This window comes from Rattus norvegicus, chromosome 14, assembly GCF_036323735.1.
Source record: "Rattus norvegicus strain BN/NHsdMcwi chromosome 14, GRCr8, whole genome shotgun sequence".
Taxonomy (NCBI): Eukaryota; Metazoa; Chordata; class Mammalia; order Rodentia; family Muridae; genus Rattus; species Rattus norvegicus.
The window spans coordinates 19,613,709-19,631,274 of NC_086032.1; the positions used below are offsets into that span (position 1 = coordinate 19,613,709).

A 17,566-nucleotide genomic window follows, 5' to 3' on the forward strand; every position below is an offset into this window, starting at 1 on the left:
ACATTATTTCTACCAATAATTTTAAGTAATAACTTAAATGTATAGGAAAAAAATCAAATATAACAAAAGTATTCCCTAGAATATTAGTGATTTCACCACCCTGGTTATGCATATACAAAAATAACAAATACAGTTTAGTAGCTGTAAAAAACTATTTTCCCTAAAAAATAGTCATTTCGGCAGGACAATTTAAGGAGGAAAGTGTTCTCAAACGAAAATACACGAACCTATTTTACAACCTATATGACTATTTCAAGATCAAAACTACAACTCAAAATTGTGCAAAAGTAGAAGAAATTCCATAAAGGAATAATTATGAAAAAGAATTTAGGAAATTGTCATATTATGTCACCAATAACTGCAGCTCTGGTGACATAAAGAAACTGTCAACCAAACAGTATGAATCTCTACCAATGGTGAACTGTAAACTCAGTCTTGAGTGCGTGAGAGCGGGGATGTGTGCACACAACACACAGATGAGTGGAGAAACACAAATCTTAAAGGCCAGTGATTTTGCTTCCTGTGAGTCTAAGAATTTTATCCCAACATTTTCTACCATGTAATACTATATGCAAGAGAGAAAGGAGGGAGGGGAAGAGCTTGTACCACACTTACAAGGTGGCCCAATATTTTATTGTATTTTTTTCTCTTTTGTCAGAATACAAATAAATCCAACTATGAGTGATAGACAGAGAGCAGTTTTATACCTTCAAAATGAATTCTCACTGAATAACTTCTTAGGGAAGCCTTAAAAATTCAAACCATTTGCATTCAGAATTCTTTGCATATTTGTTAATACTAAACTTTCCTATTAGATCTGGAGACACATCTCTAAACATTTATTGCCTCACAACAATCACACTGATAACCGCAGCCCCTATGGACATCTCTCCACTACTGCAAAACAATAATGTGTGAGGTGAGTTAGGAGTGATGTTTAACGACCAGCTGAGTTTAGAACTGGTATGTTCCTTACTGTGTCAGGTAAGTTTCAAAATGAGATGTTTTCTTAATATGCAATCACATTCCAAATTACAAATAAACTTTTGGTCCAGTGTATTTTCAAAACACAATCAGAATTTAATGTTATAAATGACATATGCTAAATACTTACATAATTTTAAATAGTATTGACAGGTAGGCTAAAATTTGGCATAATAAAAATATTGTTTCCAATTTTCCTATACATCAATCTCCAGTCTTTCATTAAAGACAAATTGAAAGGAAGCCTTTTTCACAATAAAACAGAAGACAGTGGAGGTAAATAAAGGCTTTGCTTCTTCAAAGGGCTGCTGTAGGTACTGGACCCATTTCCATACTAGCCTCTCAATCAAAACTACCCAACACAAGTCAAACATTTAGGGGAAAGCAAAAGATAGAAAGCAAGTTCTAGAGAAAGACCTTAGTTCTAAAATTTCATATAAATACAAAGTAATAAAAAAACATTTTCACATGTAAATAATAGTTCCTACTTCCCATAGTGACATCAGGAACCTACATTTCTATGATGCTGTCAAGTCTGTAGTCCCTGTCTCAGCAGATTAGAGCCTAAAATATACTCTTGCTTTCCACACTGGCTTGGTTCTCAGAAAATAGCCAAGTGAGTGAATGTGGTTTGGTAGTTAATGTAGGTTCTATTAAGCTTCAAAAATTGTTTTTGTGCAACCAAAAAGATGAAACTGACTTTTCTTACACAGTCATAAGTCAGTTCTCAAAGTACACTCATCTTAAAAGGCAGTGGACGACTTAGTATTTGCATCTCACATAATCTACCATTTCAGTGGTTATCAAAATTTCTGTCAGAGAGGATGCAGACAAAGCTATAAAAGAAATCTGTTATTTCTTTCCCCATAAGCAAGAAAAATGCTCATTACATAAAATGAAATCTAAATACCCATATTCCACTTTCTGATAGAGACTGTAGTGCTTCATCTATCCTGATAATCCAGGTAGTGACTCAGCCTGAAGTGCGTGTTAAAACATACTCTGCTAACTTCATGTTGACCATTTAGAGTTTACGATGACTAGCAAAACAAAATTTAAAAGAGGTAACAATCTAAAAATCTTCCATTAGAAGGTAGACAGAGCTCCACAGCCGCCACCACACACATGCTTTCTGTCTGGGGCAGTCTAATAGCATGGCTTCTACAGGGTATGAAGAATGAACAAGGCCATCTGAACTACCTACTGCTACGACAACCACTTCACTTGGTTGGTTTCTCTTCACCACCACTATTCTGACCACTAAATAATTCCTAAATCTTGCTTCATCGTGTCTACATTTAACCAACCAATGTGAGTGAGTAACAACTGTAGTAATAATGTATTACATTCAACTGTATGGAATGAGGTTATGAAAGAATAAGGAAAACCAGCTTGCACTTTTATGACTGTATAAAAAGTGGTGTAGCCAGTTATAGCGGTGCATACCTCTAATTCCAGCATTTGGGGTACAGAGCCAAGCAGATCTCTTACAATTTGAGACCTGGTCTATATGCCAGGGTTACATAGTGAGACCCAGTCTCAAAAAATAAGGAAAGAAATAAAAGGGAATAATTATCTTACTTATTTATAAATTAACAGTTCTGAAGAGAACCTAAGAGACATTTATAAGCAAGCTTTCCTGCAAAATCAAGCTTTGATCCTTACTTTATAAAATGACATTTTGTTGGACCGTTAGTATGCGTGCCTGTAATCTCAGCACTTGGGAAGCAGAGGCAGGCAGATCTCTGTGAGTCTGAAGCCAGCCTGGTCTGCAGAGTGAAGGGATAACCAGAGATATATATACAGAGACCTTGTCTCAAAAAACCAAAACGGGGGGGGGGGGTTGCATTTTACTCTCAAAGTAAATTTTTATTAAACTGACTTTTTCTTTTTCTTGTATCCTGGTATTTCTTTAGTCATACACCCAACAGCGTGCACAACTGCCAGGCCTTTCCCCAGGAAACGTCTACTCTTTCTCACCATATAGACACACACGCCTCCCTAATTCCCCAAAACTTGAGTGCTGACTGAAAACATGGCACCTGAGATTCTGGCACAGTGAACATAAACTGCTATCCACACGGAGTGCTAAGTCCTACTGTCAAGCACTAGTTTCTAGGACTAGTTCACATCCTGACAGTGTACTACTGTATGTAAGGCTTAAAGGACCAGAAGCAACCTCTTACTCCTCTCTCTACATGCTGCTGCTATGGAAGCCCATGACAGGGATGACAGAAAGTCACATACTAAGGAAGACTATTTTAATGAGTAACTATGTGCTTCATTTCCTGTATAGAGAGGAATCAAACAACAGAATTTGGAACAACCCATAATGATTGACATTATCTATTTAGATACTAAAAGAATATTTTAGAGAAATCAGCTAGCTGTCAGTTCATAAATAAGCATTACTAATAAATGCCCAGTATTATCTACCTTTTCCAAGCTCTTTTGTTCCTTCTATGATCAGTACATGGTAAGCAATTGCCATTACAAAAATCAAATGGAGAAAAAGGCAGTTCCTAGTGATCATAACTGCAAGGGCATCTAATTGTATCATTGTCCACTTGTTCATTTTAAACTCTCTTCCACTAAGTGTTTGTATACAAATTCACAGCAAGCATTTCTAGTTCACAAGTTTGAAAGTGTGTATCTCTAACTAGAAAGAGGGAAAATTGAGGGAGGCTGATTTATCCAAACTGATAAAATTAACACTCAGTCTTAAAAGAGTATTTCTCAAGAACAAAACTGAAGGGCAGCTATCCTCAGTATTTACTCTAAAACCAAACTGCTGAACCTGTAGTTGATAATGATCATTTGACAGGGTGTCATCTCAGCCAACATTTAAAAGCTATTAACTACTGAGCTGACATTTTCACTACTTGACTTGAGCTGACATATCACTACAAAGAAAAAAGATTTCTCACAGTGGAAAAATAAGGAGTCAGGATGCTTCAAACTGCACCAATAATCAAGGTAGTGTATCATTTAAAATGACAGGCAAATACCAGCTCCATTCACTGAATGGAAATGCTAAAAAGTGGATTATTTCCCCAAATAGTTAAATTACATGTTTAACGTCTGTACCTAAAACTAATTACTTATGTTTAACTTCTCATGGAAGCTGATCTCTAAAAGGAAGTCCCCCAGACTGTAAGTAATAGACACCAATCTATCCCAGGGCTCTAAAACAGGACTTTCTAGAATTTTACTCCCACACTAATCCTCTGTAATTTCCCAAACTAATGCCTGCTGTGACAGGTCTCACTTTCCTTTCCTCTTTGAAGTACAAAGGGATTCTGCACTTACAGCTCATTTGGCAATTGCTAGGAAACCTCACAGTTCAACATCCTTAATGAAGATGGCGATTCTATATATAACCTGAAGTTTTACACTTACAGTGCACTTATATGTAGAAAGAAGCTGAAATGCAGTATCTATTACATTTCAACATCTTCATATTTCAATATCACAGATATTAAGAGATGGGAAAAGACCTGCTTGTAGAACTTTAAACGTCTGTTGAACAGAATATATTAGTCAATATCAAAAATAATTAAGAATTTTGTTGTTTTACATTTATGTTCTACATGCACACCTTTACAAATTATGTCAAAAATAATTAAGAAATAATTTGTTGTTTTATATTTATGTTCTACATGCACAATTTTACAAATTATGTCTTTCTCAACATAGTAAAAGCTGGAGATCAACAATTTGAGTAAACTATGGCTTTTATAACAGATTACTTTATAACATGCACAAGTAAGTGCCCTAGATAGAAATTCTAATATTGTTTCAAGCTCTGTTCAGTCCTATATCTGTGCTTTGCACCTTAGAAGTGAGCCTATCAAGGCACTTAAAAACACGTAAGTCTTTTAGGGACTCCAAAGTGGGCCACAGTCTGCACACACAGTGCCCAGTCCATCAGCACTTCAGTCAGTTCGCATCTATTTCTAGCGTATACTATCATATAAACTTCTCAAGTAACCAAAACCAGGTTCATAAAAATAAAACAGAAAAAAATACTGGATACCACTAAGACAAAATCTGCTCTTTTCAAATGGTTCTCAGCTTCCTCTAGCAACAGAATATGATTTTATATATTCAGAAGAAAAAAGGGAACCCAAGCAAGCCCTAAAACCTAAAACAGAAACACTCTAGACAAAAGTGAAATATAACAAAGCCAACGACACTGTGTGCACGCAGCTCCATCTGAAGAAGAGTACACAGCTTTGCATCCTCTATCTGTCCTTTGAGGTGAGTTTTTCAATCAGCTCTTGCAGTGGTGCCAACTCTCGTCTGTCAATAAGGTTGAACTCCTAAAAACAGCAAAACATTATTTGTATCTAATTCCAAAACAAATTACCATGAACATTACTGGGTATTAGCTTCTGAAGTAAGTAATCTCTTTTTAAATCATTCATTGCCTTAAGAAAATCACTTAAGATCCCTTAATGCTCTATTTTTACATATCTATAACATTAAGTATCTATAATATTAAAATAATCCCCCCATCTCATGAAATGATTGTAGATACTAAATGTGGTAAACGCTGTTAACCCCTTCATGGAATACCTGGAACAAACTGTATCAGTGGCTCCCACTGCCAGTGAGTGGGAGCTGTTGCTTCCTGCTGAAAAGAATACACTAGGCGGTACTGAAATATGTCAGTCAAATAGGGATATGATATCACTGCAAAGAAAAAGATTTTACCACGGAAAACTTAAGTCAGTATGCTTCAAACTGTGCCAATAATCAAGGTACTGTTATCTTTTAAAATGACTTTTTAAATGATTTCTCCTGAACTATAATTTTTTAAAAAAATGAATAAAAGCCACATATACTTCCAATCTTCCGTAAGATGGACCTTTCTCAACTTCCAGTGAAATCCGTGATTAGCACCCATCATACGCCAAGCCTACAATCAGAACTGTAGAGAAGCATCAGCTTTAATTAATACTACAAGCCTGTCCCTCAGATTGATGGAGTCTGGGCCAAGAATATATGGGAATATATACTACATGACTCCATTTTTGTATTAGACATTAAAGTAGCACTGTCAAATAAAGAATGTCTTCCTGTCTTGACAAATCTCCAGATTAAGCAGAAAAACAGACTCAAATTTAGAATTCTGAAAACTGCTCAGGATTCTACACTAGAAAGCAGACCACATGAGGAGAACCAGCTCTGAGTTCCTGGCCCTCAGTTAACCTTTGGCTTTTCCAACCCCAAGCCCCATCTGTGTGCAAAGGGGCCTCATACAAACTCGTAGACTGGCATATATATATATGAGAGACGTACACATTTCCTATAAAAGCAGGTATCGTTTGGGTACTGCTTATGTCTGAAGTTAGACCTAACAGAGATGTGACCTAGTCTCCAAAGAATAAACATCAGCCTTGTTTAACCGAGAGCATGTGGGTAAGGGATTCTAGGATCACATATAGTCTAAGGACATAAGATACGAAAAGGACCTGGGTAAGTATGCTGTTGGCCCTGTAGAGCAAGACTGTATGGGGCCAGAGCAAGATTCTCTAAATCCGCAGGTCCAAACAATGGTCTTCTTAATCACAGAGGTGTTGCTAGTACATTGTGATAGGTAAAATGATCTAAATTGACCCCCACTACTTCACTCTTTAACACTTTACTCAGGAAGAATATTTTTTTCCTGACCCGACAAAACCTAAACTTTGACAATCATTTTCTGCTAACTAAAATATGAATGAAAATCTTGGAATGAAGTGGGCTTTATTGCTATGGCTCTGCAGAGGAGACTGTCACATAACTCCCCCAGAAAGCTTTGGGAAGTTACAACCTCTCAAAATGTGTTTTTACAGATAACTTAAAAGAAGTGTGCCTTTAGTGTAAGGAGCATGTATTAAGGAAAGTGGACATTTTTCTTCAGTGGAAAGTAAAGACAACATTAACAGACTTATGCTCACATCCAAAAAATACAAAGTAAAACCTGCTCTAATTTCTACAGAAACGGACAACAAAAAGTAGCTGGCTCATCTATTTCTAATTCTTTCACCTTTCTTTACTATTTCTCTAATTAGAGAATTAAATAAAAATATAATAATATATACTTCTTTACTCCTGATTCTCCCGCTCAGCCTCCAGAGTACTAAGATTGTGCGTAGGGGCCACGCCTAGCTTCTTAGTCTACACTTCTAAGGCCAGCTCTCTGAGAATTACACAAAGAGAAAGTCAACCTGCAAGTCAGCTCAAACTCAAGAGAGCTCTAGAACACACCGTGAGTCTTTCTCTCCTTACCCATGACAGATAGTTGTTAGCTTCAAAATCACTTAGAATACCGTTTTAAAAAGAAATGGGGGAGCAGAACGTGATATTCAAGGCATATATCCAGAAAAGAGTCCTGTAATAAAGAGCCAAGATTTTTTTCTTTTAAAGCAGAGGTTTAAAGGAATACTACTAAAACACTTGTGACCAACTGCACAACGTGTCTGCCCAACTAGTCAAGTTCAGACTCAGATTCTTCTATTTTTCTTCTACTTTGGTTGGTGTTTGTTTGCTACTTGCTTCTGTTGGTTTTGGTTGTTTTTATCTGTTTTGTGTTTGTTGACAGGATCTTCTGGCCCAGGATAACAGTCTATCCTTGAAGTCATAATCCTTATGCTTCAGCCTCCTGAGTGCTACAACTACAGACAAGAACCGTCAGACTGACTCACTCTTCAGGATTCTTATTTAGCCCCTTACAGCCTAGATACTGAAGCAGTTCAAGCAAGGCACGGCATCTTAGAACCGTCTTAGATTGCCTAACATGAACTGGGAAAGTAATGAAGTTAAGGAGCAAAAGGCCCATCATTTACCATCATGGGAAGTGTAAACAGGACATAGATTAGAGAAAGTGAAATCTGTCCTGACGGTGTATAGTCACTTATTCATGTATTCATCACAGAATTCTAAAGATAAACAAGAAGCAACACAGGCTTCATGATTCAACCTACCTGAACAAAAAAAATAAAGTGCTTGAAAGATGTATTGAGATGTGCTTCCTCCTGAAGCTGGATCACGGGGTCAAAATGTTGATGATAAATGTGAGCGTAGACTCTGAAGAGTCGTTTGAGTATGGTTTTTGCCACTGACATGAAATTCTTGGGGAATGGAACACCTAGTAAAGAGATAACCGCCCCTCTGTTAATAAGAGAAGAGCACAAAGCAGCATGATTTGTCATCAAGTAGCATCAGGACTGAAAGATGTACTATGTACAAAGCCCTACTCTGCACGCGCATAAAAGCTTTGTAAAGTTCTTAGCACATAATGAATGAGAGTAAATTCCAGGGTGCCTCTGAAATACGAATGATTCTTCTTTATGGTGTATCATACTTCAAACATACTGCCACTTTACAAATAAACACCTAAGAAGCAGCAAAGTTAAAACTCACACCCAGGTTGCTAGATTCGTTAACATTAAGCTCTATTCAAATATGTGCTAACATAAATAACTTATTAACCATTTCAGTCATGCTTAAAGTGTTTTTCATATACACCACACACACACACACACACACACACACACACACACACACACCACATAGGCATTCACACACTTAAGTCTTAAGGAGATTCTGACCACGCATGGTGACTCATATCTGTACTCTTAGCACCTGGAAGACTGAGTGAATTCAAGACCAGCATTGGATACATAGGAAAACCTTGTTTCAAAAAACCAAAAATAAAATAAAATTTACCCTTGGGATACTATTCTAAGTGCACACCAGACTCAAAAAGACTATTCTTTGATCTGACTTGTATTTTGCATGAAGAAGAAGATGAACTCTACAGAGAATAAAACCATGGTTACTAGGTAAGGGGATAGGTATGAGATATATATAAGACAACTGTAGAAAAGGTATAGGATAATCAAGTCAAAAGATCTAACATAAAATTAATAATATATTATACTGAATTTTTTATTAGGTAATTATAGCTACTTCCATAACAATAAAAAAACAATAAAATAGGTTCACTGTAACAGGATGCACATTAATTTGTTTAGCATCATGCTATGTAACAGATATATGCAAGTTTTTAAATTTTAATAAATATCTGAGCCCATTCAATGGTTTAGCAGGTAAACCACTTGTTCTGAGAGCCCACTAACCTGTGTTTAATCCCCAGAAAGCATGAATAGGTGAAAAGAACAGATTCCACAAGGTTGAACTCTGACCCCCACATGAACACACATGCATACACAATAGTCCTAAGTAAATCCTTAAAAAGAAAAAGAAGAATGCAAAATCCTATATTTTAAATGTTGAACTTGGCAAGACAACCAAACACTGTATTACTTAGTGTCACAATACTATTACCCACTTAACACAAGTAAAAATCACAAGAAATAAACATACCACAAAGCATATTCTAAAATATCCAAGCCGTGTTAAACCAAAAAAGGAAGTCCACATATTCTAGACTACAGAGATTAACAAGACAGAGTACTCCATGAAAACCATTCGCAGTGATCCTCTCTTTAGCTGTAATAGATATTACTAGGAAAAAAACCACAAACAGGACCTAAGACCCAAGAAGATCTAAAATTTCAGAGATAAGTGCTCTTTGAAACATACAATGTTAGTCAAAAGTTGTTTAACAATATTCTACAGGTAAATTTTTTTTTTCAGAAAACATACTCATACGTAGTTTTAAACTGTGAACACATGTGAACTCTCTACTGGCAGCAATCTCGACTTAACAGGTCTATCTTTCAAAGCAAATACACCAAACAAGTCACTCTACCTATGTCAGGGCAAACCCAGTCTGTTTCTTTCCTCACATATCTTGATTTCAAAATCCATGTGACACCTGGTGGCTCATTCCTGAAGGCACACTCAGGAGGATCAGCCAGGATTGCCACTGGCTTGATGCCAGTCTGAGCTACAAAGAAAGACCCTATCTCAAAACAAAAGAACACTATAAAATCTTTAAGAATAAGTTTATAAGCCGTAAAAATCACTTCTTTATCATACGTATAAAATTAGATATAAGGGGAGGGGATTTAGCTCAATGGTAGAGCGCTTGCCTAGCAAGCACAAGGCCCTGGGTTCGGTCCCCAGCTCCAAAAAAAAAAAAAAAAGAAAAGAAAAGAAAAAAAAATTAGATATAAGCCATAAAGTTTGGGAAGAAAGAAAATTAACATGAATAGGGTAGGTATCACTAGCTATCTAATTATCCACTCTTTTTTTTCTATAAGATAGGCCAGATTTTATTACCTTCCTATAGCACAAACTCACCTGTTTATCACTTAAAATACAGAGGTATCCTTAATAAATGTAGTGTAGGGGCTGGGGATTTAGCTCAGTGGTAGAGCGCTTACCTAGGAAGCGCAAGGCCCTGGGTTCGGTCCCCAGCTCCGAAAAAAAAGAACCAAAAAAATAAAATAAAATAAAATAAATGTAGTGTAAACAAGGACCCAAGAACACTCTTGAAATGCATACAATTAGAAGTATTTTGATTGATGTGGTAATCTGCTATGGCTCCCAGAACAGTAGTTAAGTTGCCATCTCAAACTTTCTACTAAAAATGAAAATTACTAGATGTTTACAATTCTTTTTTAAAAGGGAAAGAAAGGAGCTGGTGTTGGTGGTGCACACTTTTAATCTCAGCACTCAGGAGGCGGAGGCAGTCGGATCTCTGAGTTTGAGGTCAACCTAGTTTACAAAGCAGTTTCTAGGACAGACAGGGCTGCACAAAAAAACATGTCAAGGGCATCGGGCTCAAACACACCCAAACACACTCAAAAGGCCTTCTTTTATTAGAAATAATGTCAGCAATATTTTAATCTGAAATATCACAAAAATTTTAGCAAATAATAAATTAAGTCAAGAAGGAAATCACTTATTTTCTATTGTCTACCCTTTCAATTAAAACACCAGGTGCAGGGGCTGGAGAGATGGCTCAACGGTAGAGCACTGACTGCTCTTCCAGAGGACCTGAGTTCAATTCCCAGCAACCACATGGTGGCTCACAACCATCTGTAATGGGATCCGATGCCCTCTTCTGCTATCTGAAGACAGGTACGTGTACACATTTATAAAATATTTAAAAAAAAAAAAAAAAAAGACCACTAGATGCAAGGGTGAAAAAAAAATCAATTTACACAAAACAGCTTGCTTATGTCATAACTGCCTAGCAAGCTCCCGTGCCTCTTCATAAACTACTTCATCAAAGCAATCCCAAGAAACTGCTCAAAGGGGTAGGGCAGGATAGGAAAGAACCATTGTAGAAACATAAATTCAAATACACCATGTTTATCTCAATTACATAAAATACTTTTACCAATTTTTGATGGAAATAATGTCTCATCATCCAGCTGGTCCTGAACCCATGTCATCAGGTAATCAATATACTTCGGTGCAGAACACTTGATGGGCTTTTTTATGTTTGTTCCATCTGCCCAGTGATACTCATATCTGCAATAGAAAGATTACATCAGATAAGAGGTATAAATGTACACATATGCATATTATAAATATATACACTAACATGTTTTAAATGATCTTTCAGGTAAGAATGTATTTCCAAATCAACAGTAGTCTGTTTTGCATTTACCACAATCCAACCTAAAGAGATCAAATCAAACTTATCTTCTACTTAGATGTTTTCCTCATCTGCCTAGTTTTCTATCTTTTCCTTTCTTTCTCTTTTCTTTTCCTTTTTTTTTTAAAAACAATCTCTCACTCTGTAGACCAGGCTGGCTCACTCTGTTACCAGACAGGTAAACTCAGAGATTTACCTGTCTCTGCTTCCCAAGTGCTGGGGTTAAAGCACAGGCCACCACGAGCAGCCTCTGAATTTTCCTTAAGTGCTTTCGCTAATACAGGGTATAAAATACATTGCCAAAGTGGGAGAACTTGCTTCAATGTCCTATGATGTCTATCATTGAACTTGAAGCTTTCCCTCCTTATATAAAATGCAGCAAAATTCCTTAAATCTGGGATTAAGTAAGAAAAAATGACAGAAAATTCAAAGTAAAACTAATGTAAATAAGAAAGGCTCAGTAGTTTAGTACATTTGATAAGGAACCCTTCACATACCCTTAAAAGAAGCTGGAGAGTCAAAAATGCTCATGTTTTGAACATTAACGTTACCCTTTGGTTTAATAAACATTTTTTTAAAGATATTCTTGTAAAGATTTATTTATTTATAAATATGAGTACACTGTAGCTGTCTTCTGACACACCAGAAGAGGGTACCAGATCTCATTACAGATGGTTGTGAGCCACCATGTGGTTGCTGGGATTTGAACTCAGGACCTCTGGAAGAGCAGTCGGTGCTCTTAACCACTGAGCCATCTCTCCAGCCCCCTTTAATAAACATTTAATATGTAACTATCACATGAGAAATACAAGGTCAAAACAAGAAACACTAAAATGAAGTGTGCTCTAAAAAACAAGATTAGTAGAAAAGATGCCCAAAAAGACAAAGAGAGGAGCAAGTGGGCAGGCAATGTGCTACAGAGGAATCTGCTTTTTTCAAGAAGGCAGAGCTAAAGGAAGCAGGGAAATACAATGTGGGAAAACTCCTCTCTGTGGGCAAGAAAGCAGTGGAGACCAAACACAGCTCTCTGCTCTTCTACAGAGAACAGCCAGTGTGTGATTTACCTCCTTCTAAGAGAGTAACACACCTTTCCTTTGCTCCCACATCTCTGCTGCAAGTTCTTTGATCAGCCGACTAAATTCCTTATGCTCATGATAATATACGGGTCAGTATTTTTCTGGTGAATGTTAGAATATGAAGTAGAATATGTATTTACAAATCACTAAGTAAATAGCAGCCTTTATTAGTAGTAATGGTAAAAGCCAATTTCAAAAGGGCATTGGCTCAACCAATATTGATTGTTGAGGAGGTGGTAAGTGCTATCTTTGAACCAAGACAGATTTAAAAGATTTAAAAGAACTGAGTGGCACACCTGAAGTCCCAGATTTGATCCTGAGCACATGTGTACACACACACAGTGTAAACACGACTCAGTGAAAAATGGAGTCATAATAAAAAGTGACAGCACTAGGGCTGGAGAGACGCCTCAGCTGTTTGGAGCAGTCGGTCTATGCTTTCAGAGGACCCAAGACAGGCTCCAAATTCAAGCAGCTCCAGATCAGGTGTCTCTGGCCACTGTGGGCATGCACTCACGTACCACGTACACACACACACACACACACACACACACACAGACAGACACACACAAATTGACAATAATCTTTTTAAAGAGCACATTTATATTGAAGAATCCTAAGCAGCTCCAAAGGGAAAGAAATGTTCAACACGGGCCTTTAACAAGGGTGAGACATTTTAAAATATTAACATAAGATAAAAAGAAAAAAGAGAAGGAAATGTCCGACGACAAATGAGGTGACTTTTCAGAAGAAACAGAATGACTGGCAAGGAGTTTCCAGAAAGCTGGTCAAGGAAATGGAAAAAGATCCAGTGTAAGGAGAGAAAGGCAGGAAGTAGCTGGAAGGCAGGCACAGTGGTAACAAGCGCATCAGTGACAGGGACGCCGCTGAGGCAGCTGCCAGAACCTAGAGAAAGCATGGCTGGACACCTTCTTCTCATCTGAGAGCTGGTGACCGTGATAAGAGAAACTGGTCAGAAGCATGCCTTACTTTGGTCCAGCTGACATCACCGGACAGCTCTCCTCTGTACAGAAGTCTGTGATAGTTCCATAAAGCATATTGATTTGATTGAAAAAATCCACAGCTGCAAAGCAAATGTCCATCATAAGTAAATTTAAATAGTAAAAAAATAATTTAAATAGTAAAAACAATTATAATAATAATTAATGGCTCTATTCAAGCAGAATTCCAGTTATTTTTCCTACAAAAACAGGTGTGATCAGGAAAGCTCCCACCAAAGTCTCAACTGCTGACCATTAGGAGCTTGTATTAGAGAGCAAGAAAATGTATGAATCAAAGAACTTTATAAGAAAAGACAACAAACCAGAAAATGTAACAATTTAAAATTACCCCTCACAAAAAAGTTTCAAGATAACCATATAATTCTATGGAAAACATTGGTAATAGTGAAACAACAAGCTTGAATGACGATGGGTTGCATTCCAAAGCCGTGGCCACCACCACCATTGGAAAACTTACTTCAAAATACAAAAAGCCAAGACCCTGTAAATGTCTGTGTGTGCAATGCAGAGGCCATAAGAGGACTGTGCTATTCTAGACAACAGACACTCAGGTCCAGCAACTGAGACAGAAAGTAATTATCTGCTTCTATACTGAAACAATGTTCTGTGTTCTGCAATACAGGGTTCTACAAAGCCATTCGTGATATTTCTTAATATATGCATGCTGGCAAAATATGGCGGTATATTCATACAAAAACTCAGTGGGCAAGAGTGCTTTCCACCAAGCCTGACAACCTGAATTTGATCTCCAGGACCCACATGGTAGAGAGAGAAACTGTCTTCTGACCTCCACATATTTGTGTGTGCACACATACAAACAAGTATAAAAACTTTAAATAAATTAATTAATTAATGAGCTCTCAAAGGTACAAAAGCACAAACAATGCCAAAAGGAAGAAGAAAAAGGAGCAGCAAACAGGAGGGAACAGAAGGGGACAGGAAGGGCAGGGCAGGGCAGGGCAGGGCAGGGCAGGGCAGGGCAGGGCAGGGCAGGACAGGACAGGGCAGGGCAGGGCATGCTAGCACACCCATTGAATCCCGGCGCCTGGGAGGCAGATGACTCTCTCTAAATTGAAGACCATCATAATCTACATAGTGATTCTAAAGCAGTCAGGGCTACACAGTGAGACCTTGTAATAATGTACACAAACATTGGAAATGTATTCTCACTATCCTTGAAATGTCACAAAAATCTCCTTATAGTTAACATGGTTCTCACCAATAAAATGAAAAACAAAAAACAAAAACATTTTATTTCTAACAAGTGTCTTAGGCCAAAACTATAATCACATAATAATAATTAATCACATAATTCAAAAATAGTGATAGCACAGTTCTACTGACATTTCATAAAATTTCATGTTCAGGAACTTAGTCATATAAAGATCAAAGCTGGACTGTGTCATCATCATCGTATTGTGATGTCAGACTATTTCATCATCACTATATAGTGTTATCAGACTAAATAGATCATAGAATAGACAGTACCTCAACATTCACCTAAAGAGGTCAATGGCCCAATTCAGAGTCTGCTGAAAAACAAAAGGGCAACTTACTGTTAACTGCAACCCACTCATTCAGATCCTCTCCCTCAGGAAGCATAACGGCCATCCGCAGGTTGCCACTGCCCAGTGTGGCTTCTGCATGTTTTAAGAGCTCATACTGGTGAGACCCCTCTGGTATGTTCTTCTTTGGTTTAAAAGTTTTAGAAGAGCGACTACCACTATGAATAAAAAAGAGGGGAAGGAAGTACTGATTATTTAAATACATACTATCAATGGAGTCTACATTTTATTACTAAGTCATCTTAAATATCTAAAAGTTAATAGAAATTACCCTTTTAGCCCCCAAACATAAACTATACTAGCTACATTAATCCTATTAGTAACACAGTTACTGTAATGACTATGTCATCTACCTAAAATCTATACAAACTTCCTCTACATTCTCTAATTTAACTCAGGAGGAGAAAAAGAACTTTAAGCTGTAACTAATCCAGCTCTCCACAATAAACCAACCATTCTGGAACTATAATCAATGAAAACGACCCAACTGTAATCTATGAAAACAAAAAAAAAAGTACTACCATAATAAATATTAGTAATTTTACCTTTTATTCAACCCTATTTTTCATTTTAATACATAAAAGTATATGATGCAGACACACTTTATATCAATAAGATACAAAAATCCAGGAGCAAGGGGAAAAGAAGCTCAATGTTTCTCTACCCAATTATGGGAAGCATTTGCAATCAACCTTAATGCAGAAGGAATTCTGGGTAAACAGGTAGTTAGTATGACTGAGGTGCTCAAATTTCAGAATATATACATATACATGTAATGTAGTATACGTAACATACACATAAGACAGTCAGTCCTCCATGAGTGAACATTTGTAGAGCTAATCAAACAAAAACTGAAAATACTTGGGGAAATATGTCTTTTCAAACATATACAATGTTCTGCTGTTATCCTAAACAGAGTATAACAGTATAACAGTTTGGGAGTAAACAAAGCATGAGTTTAAAAGTCCTAAGAAGGTAAATATGGTATATATGCAACAATCCTAACATTCTATAACAACTTTATAATCTTTGCAGGATCCTGAACCCAATCACTAGTGGATACAAAGGAACAAGCGTGCGTGCATGCGTGCGTGTTTTTAGAAGCAGTTTTAAAAGATTAACAGCAGAGTGCAGTGGTGGACAACTTTAGGCCTCAGGAAGCTTATCTCTCAGGAAGCAGAGGTAGGTGGATCTCTCAGAGTTCAAGGTTAGCCTGGTTATACAGTGAGTTCTAGAATAGCCAAGACTACAGAGAGAAACCTCACCACAAAAGCAAACAAACAAAAAACATTCAGCCACTTGAATATATGAAGATGAAAACAGAAACCTTAAGAGAACACAGAGCAATAAAACATTATGGGTCCCATGGCTTTTCAATCCTCAACCCTTTCTCTGAAGTTTAAACTCCACATCCCTTCCCTCTTTCCCCAAGGTACGGCTGTGCTCTTGACCCTACCTGTACATTAGAACCACCAAGGAACCTGAAGTAAGCTAAAAGTCTACCAACCAGCCCAAACACCCAACTCAAGTAGTGCTATTATTCTACTGACATTCTCATTTAAATGTTGTCTCTTGAGTGTTTAATTAAAATTAAATTCGTAGTTCTCAACTCTGAACACATCTTCCTCCTGTCTTTACTCAGCTAAGGGATCTCTTTTAAAACATTAATAAGTAGATGTCACTTCTCCTCTGAGAACCACTCAGTGGCCTCCCAATGCTCTCACAAGGTGTAGAACACACTGAAGCATTTATTCTTTTCTTCAGTTGAATGCATTAAACACCAAAATCTCTAACCACACACCTTTATCCCAGCACTTGGGAGGCAGAAGCAGGTGGATCTCTGTGAATTCAAGGCCAGGCTGGTCTACAGAGTGAGTTCCAGGACAGCAAGGGCTACACACAGGAAAACCCTGTCTTGAAAGACACCCTCCACCCAAAAAACCCTCTCCAAACAGCTCTAAAATTATGTATTTAATGTTACATAATTTTATAATATAATTTTATATTATATAAAATATATTTAAATATATATATATAGTTTTCAAACTCAATGTTTATTTCATTTCTTCCTTTTTGCCTCATTGTTTCTTCATCATTGTTTTTCTCAGGGTTTCCCACAAAGCTGAGGTAAGTGTTGGACCACTGAGTTACATCCCTGGGTCTTCTCGTGGAAATTTAGTGTCAGTAATATACTTCACCACTATACTTTACAAGAGGGTATTCTCCCTAATCTCTCTGTTGATTGAGTATGAAAACAGCTCTCCTCAGAACTCCTGTAGGTCAAGTACTGAGGCAGCCCATTACACTCTCCTTAAGCACTTGGCTCAGATCAATACAAGTTAGAATAAACCAGAT

The 17,566-nt window shown here is 37.2% G+C and overlaps 1 protein-coding gene across 1 annotated transcript in view; it reads right to left on the minus strand.

Moving 5' to 3' along the window:
- Window positions 1-3,427: 3,427 nt before the first annotated feature.
- The window catches only part of Mob1b (MOB kinase activator 1B), a 32,784-nt gene continuing 18,645 nt past the window's right edge, over window positions 3,428-17,566 (minus strand). Inside the window, exons 2-6 of the mRNA NM_001108357.1 lie at window positions 15,203-15,369; window positions 13,615-13,708; window positions 11,288-11,421; window positions 7,956-8,119; window positions 3,428-5,306 (exon numbers count right to left, since the gene is read on the minus strand). Of these exons, the coding sequence (NP_001101827.1) occupies window positions 5,229-5,306; window positions 7,956-8,119; window positions 11,288-11,421; window positions 13,615-13,708; window positions 15,203-15,369 (637 nt within the window). The 3' untranslated portion in view covers window positions 3,428-5,228. The remainder of the gene's footprint in view (window positions 5,307-7,955; window positions 8,120-11,287; window positions 11,422-13,614; window positions 13,709-15,202; window positions 15,370-17,566) is intronic.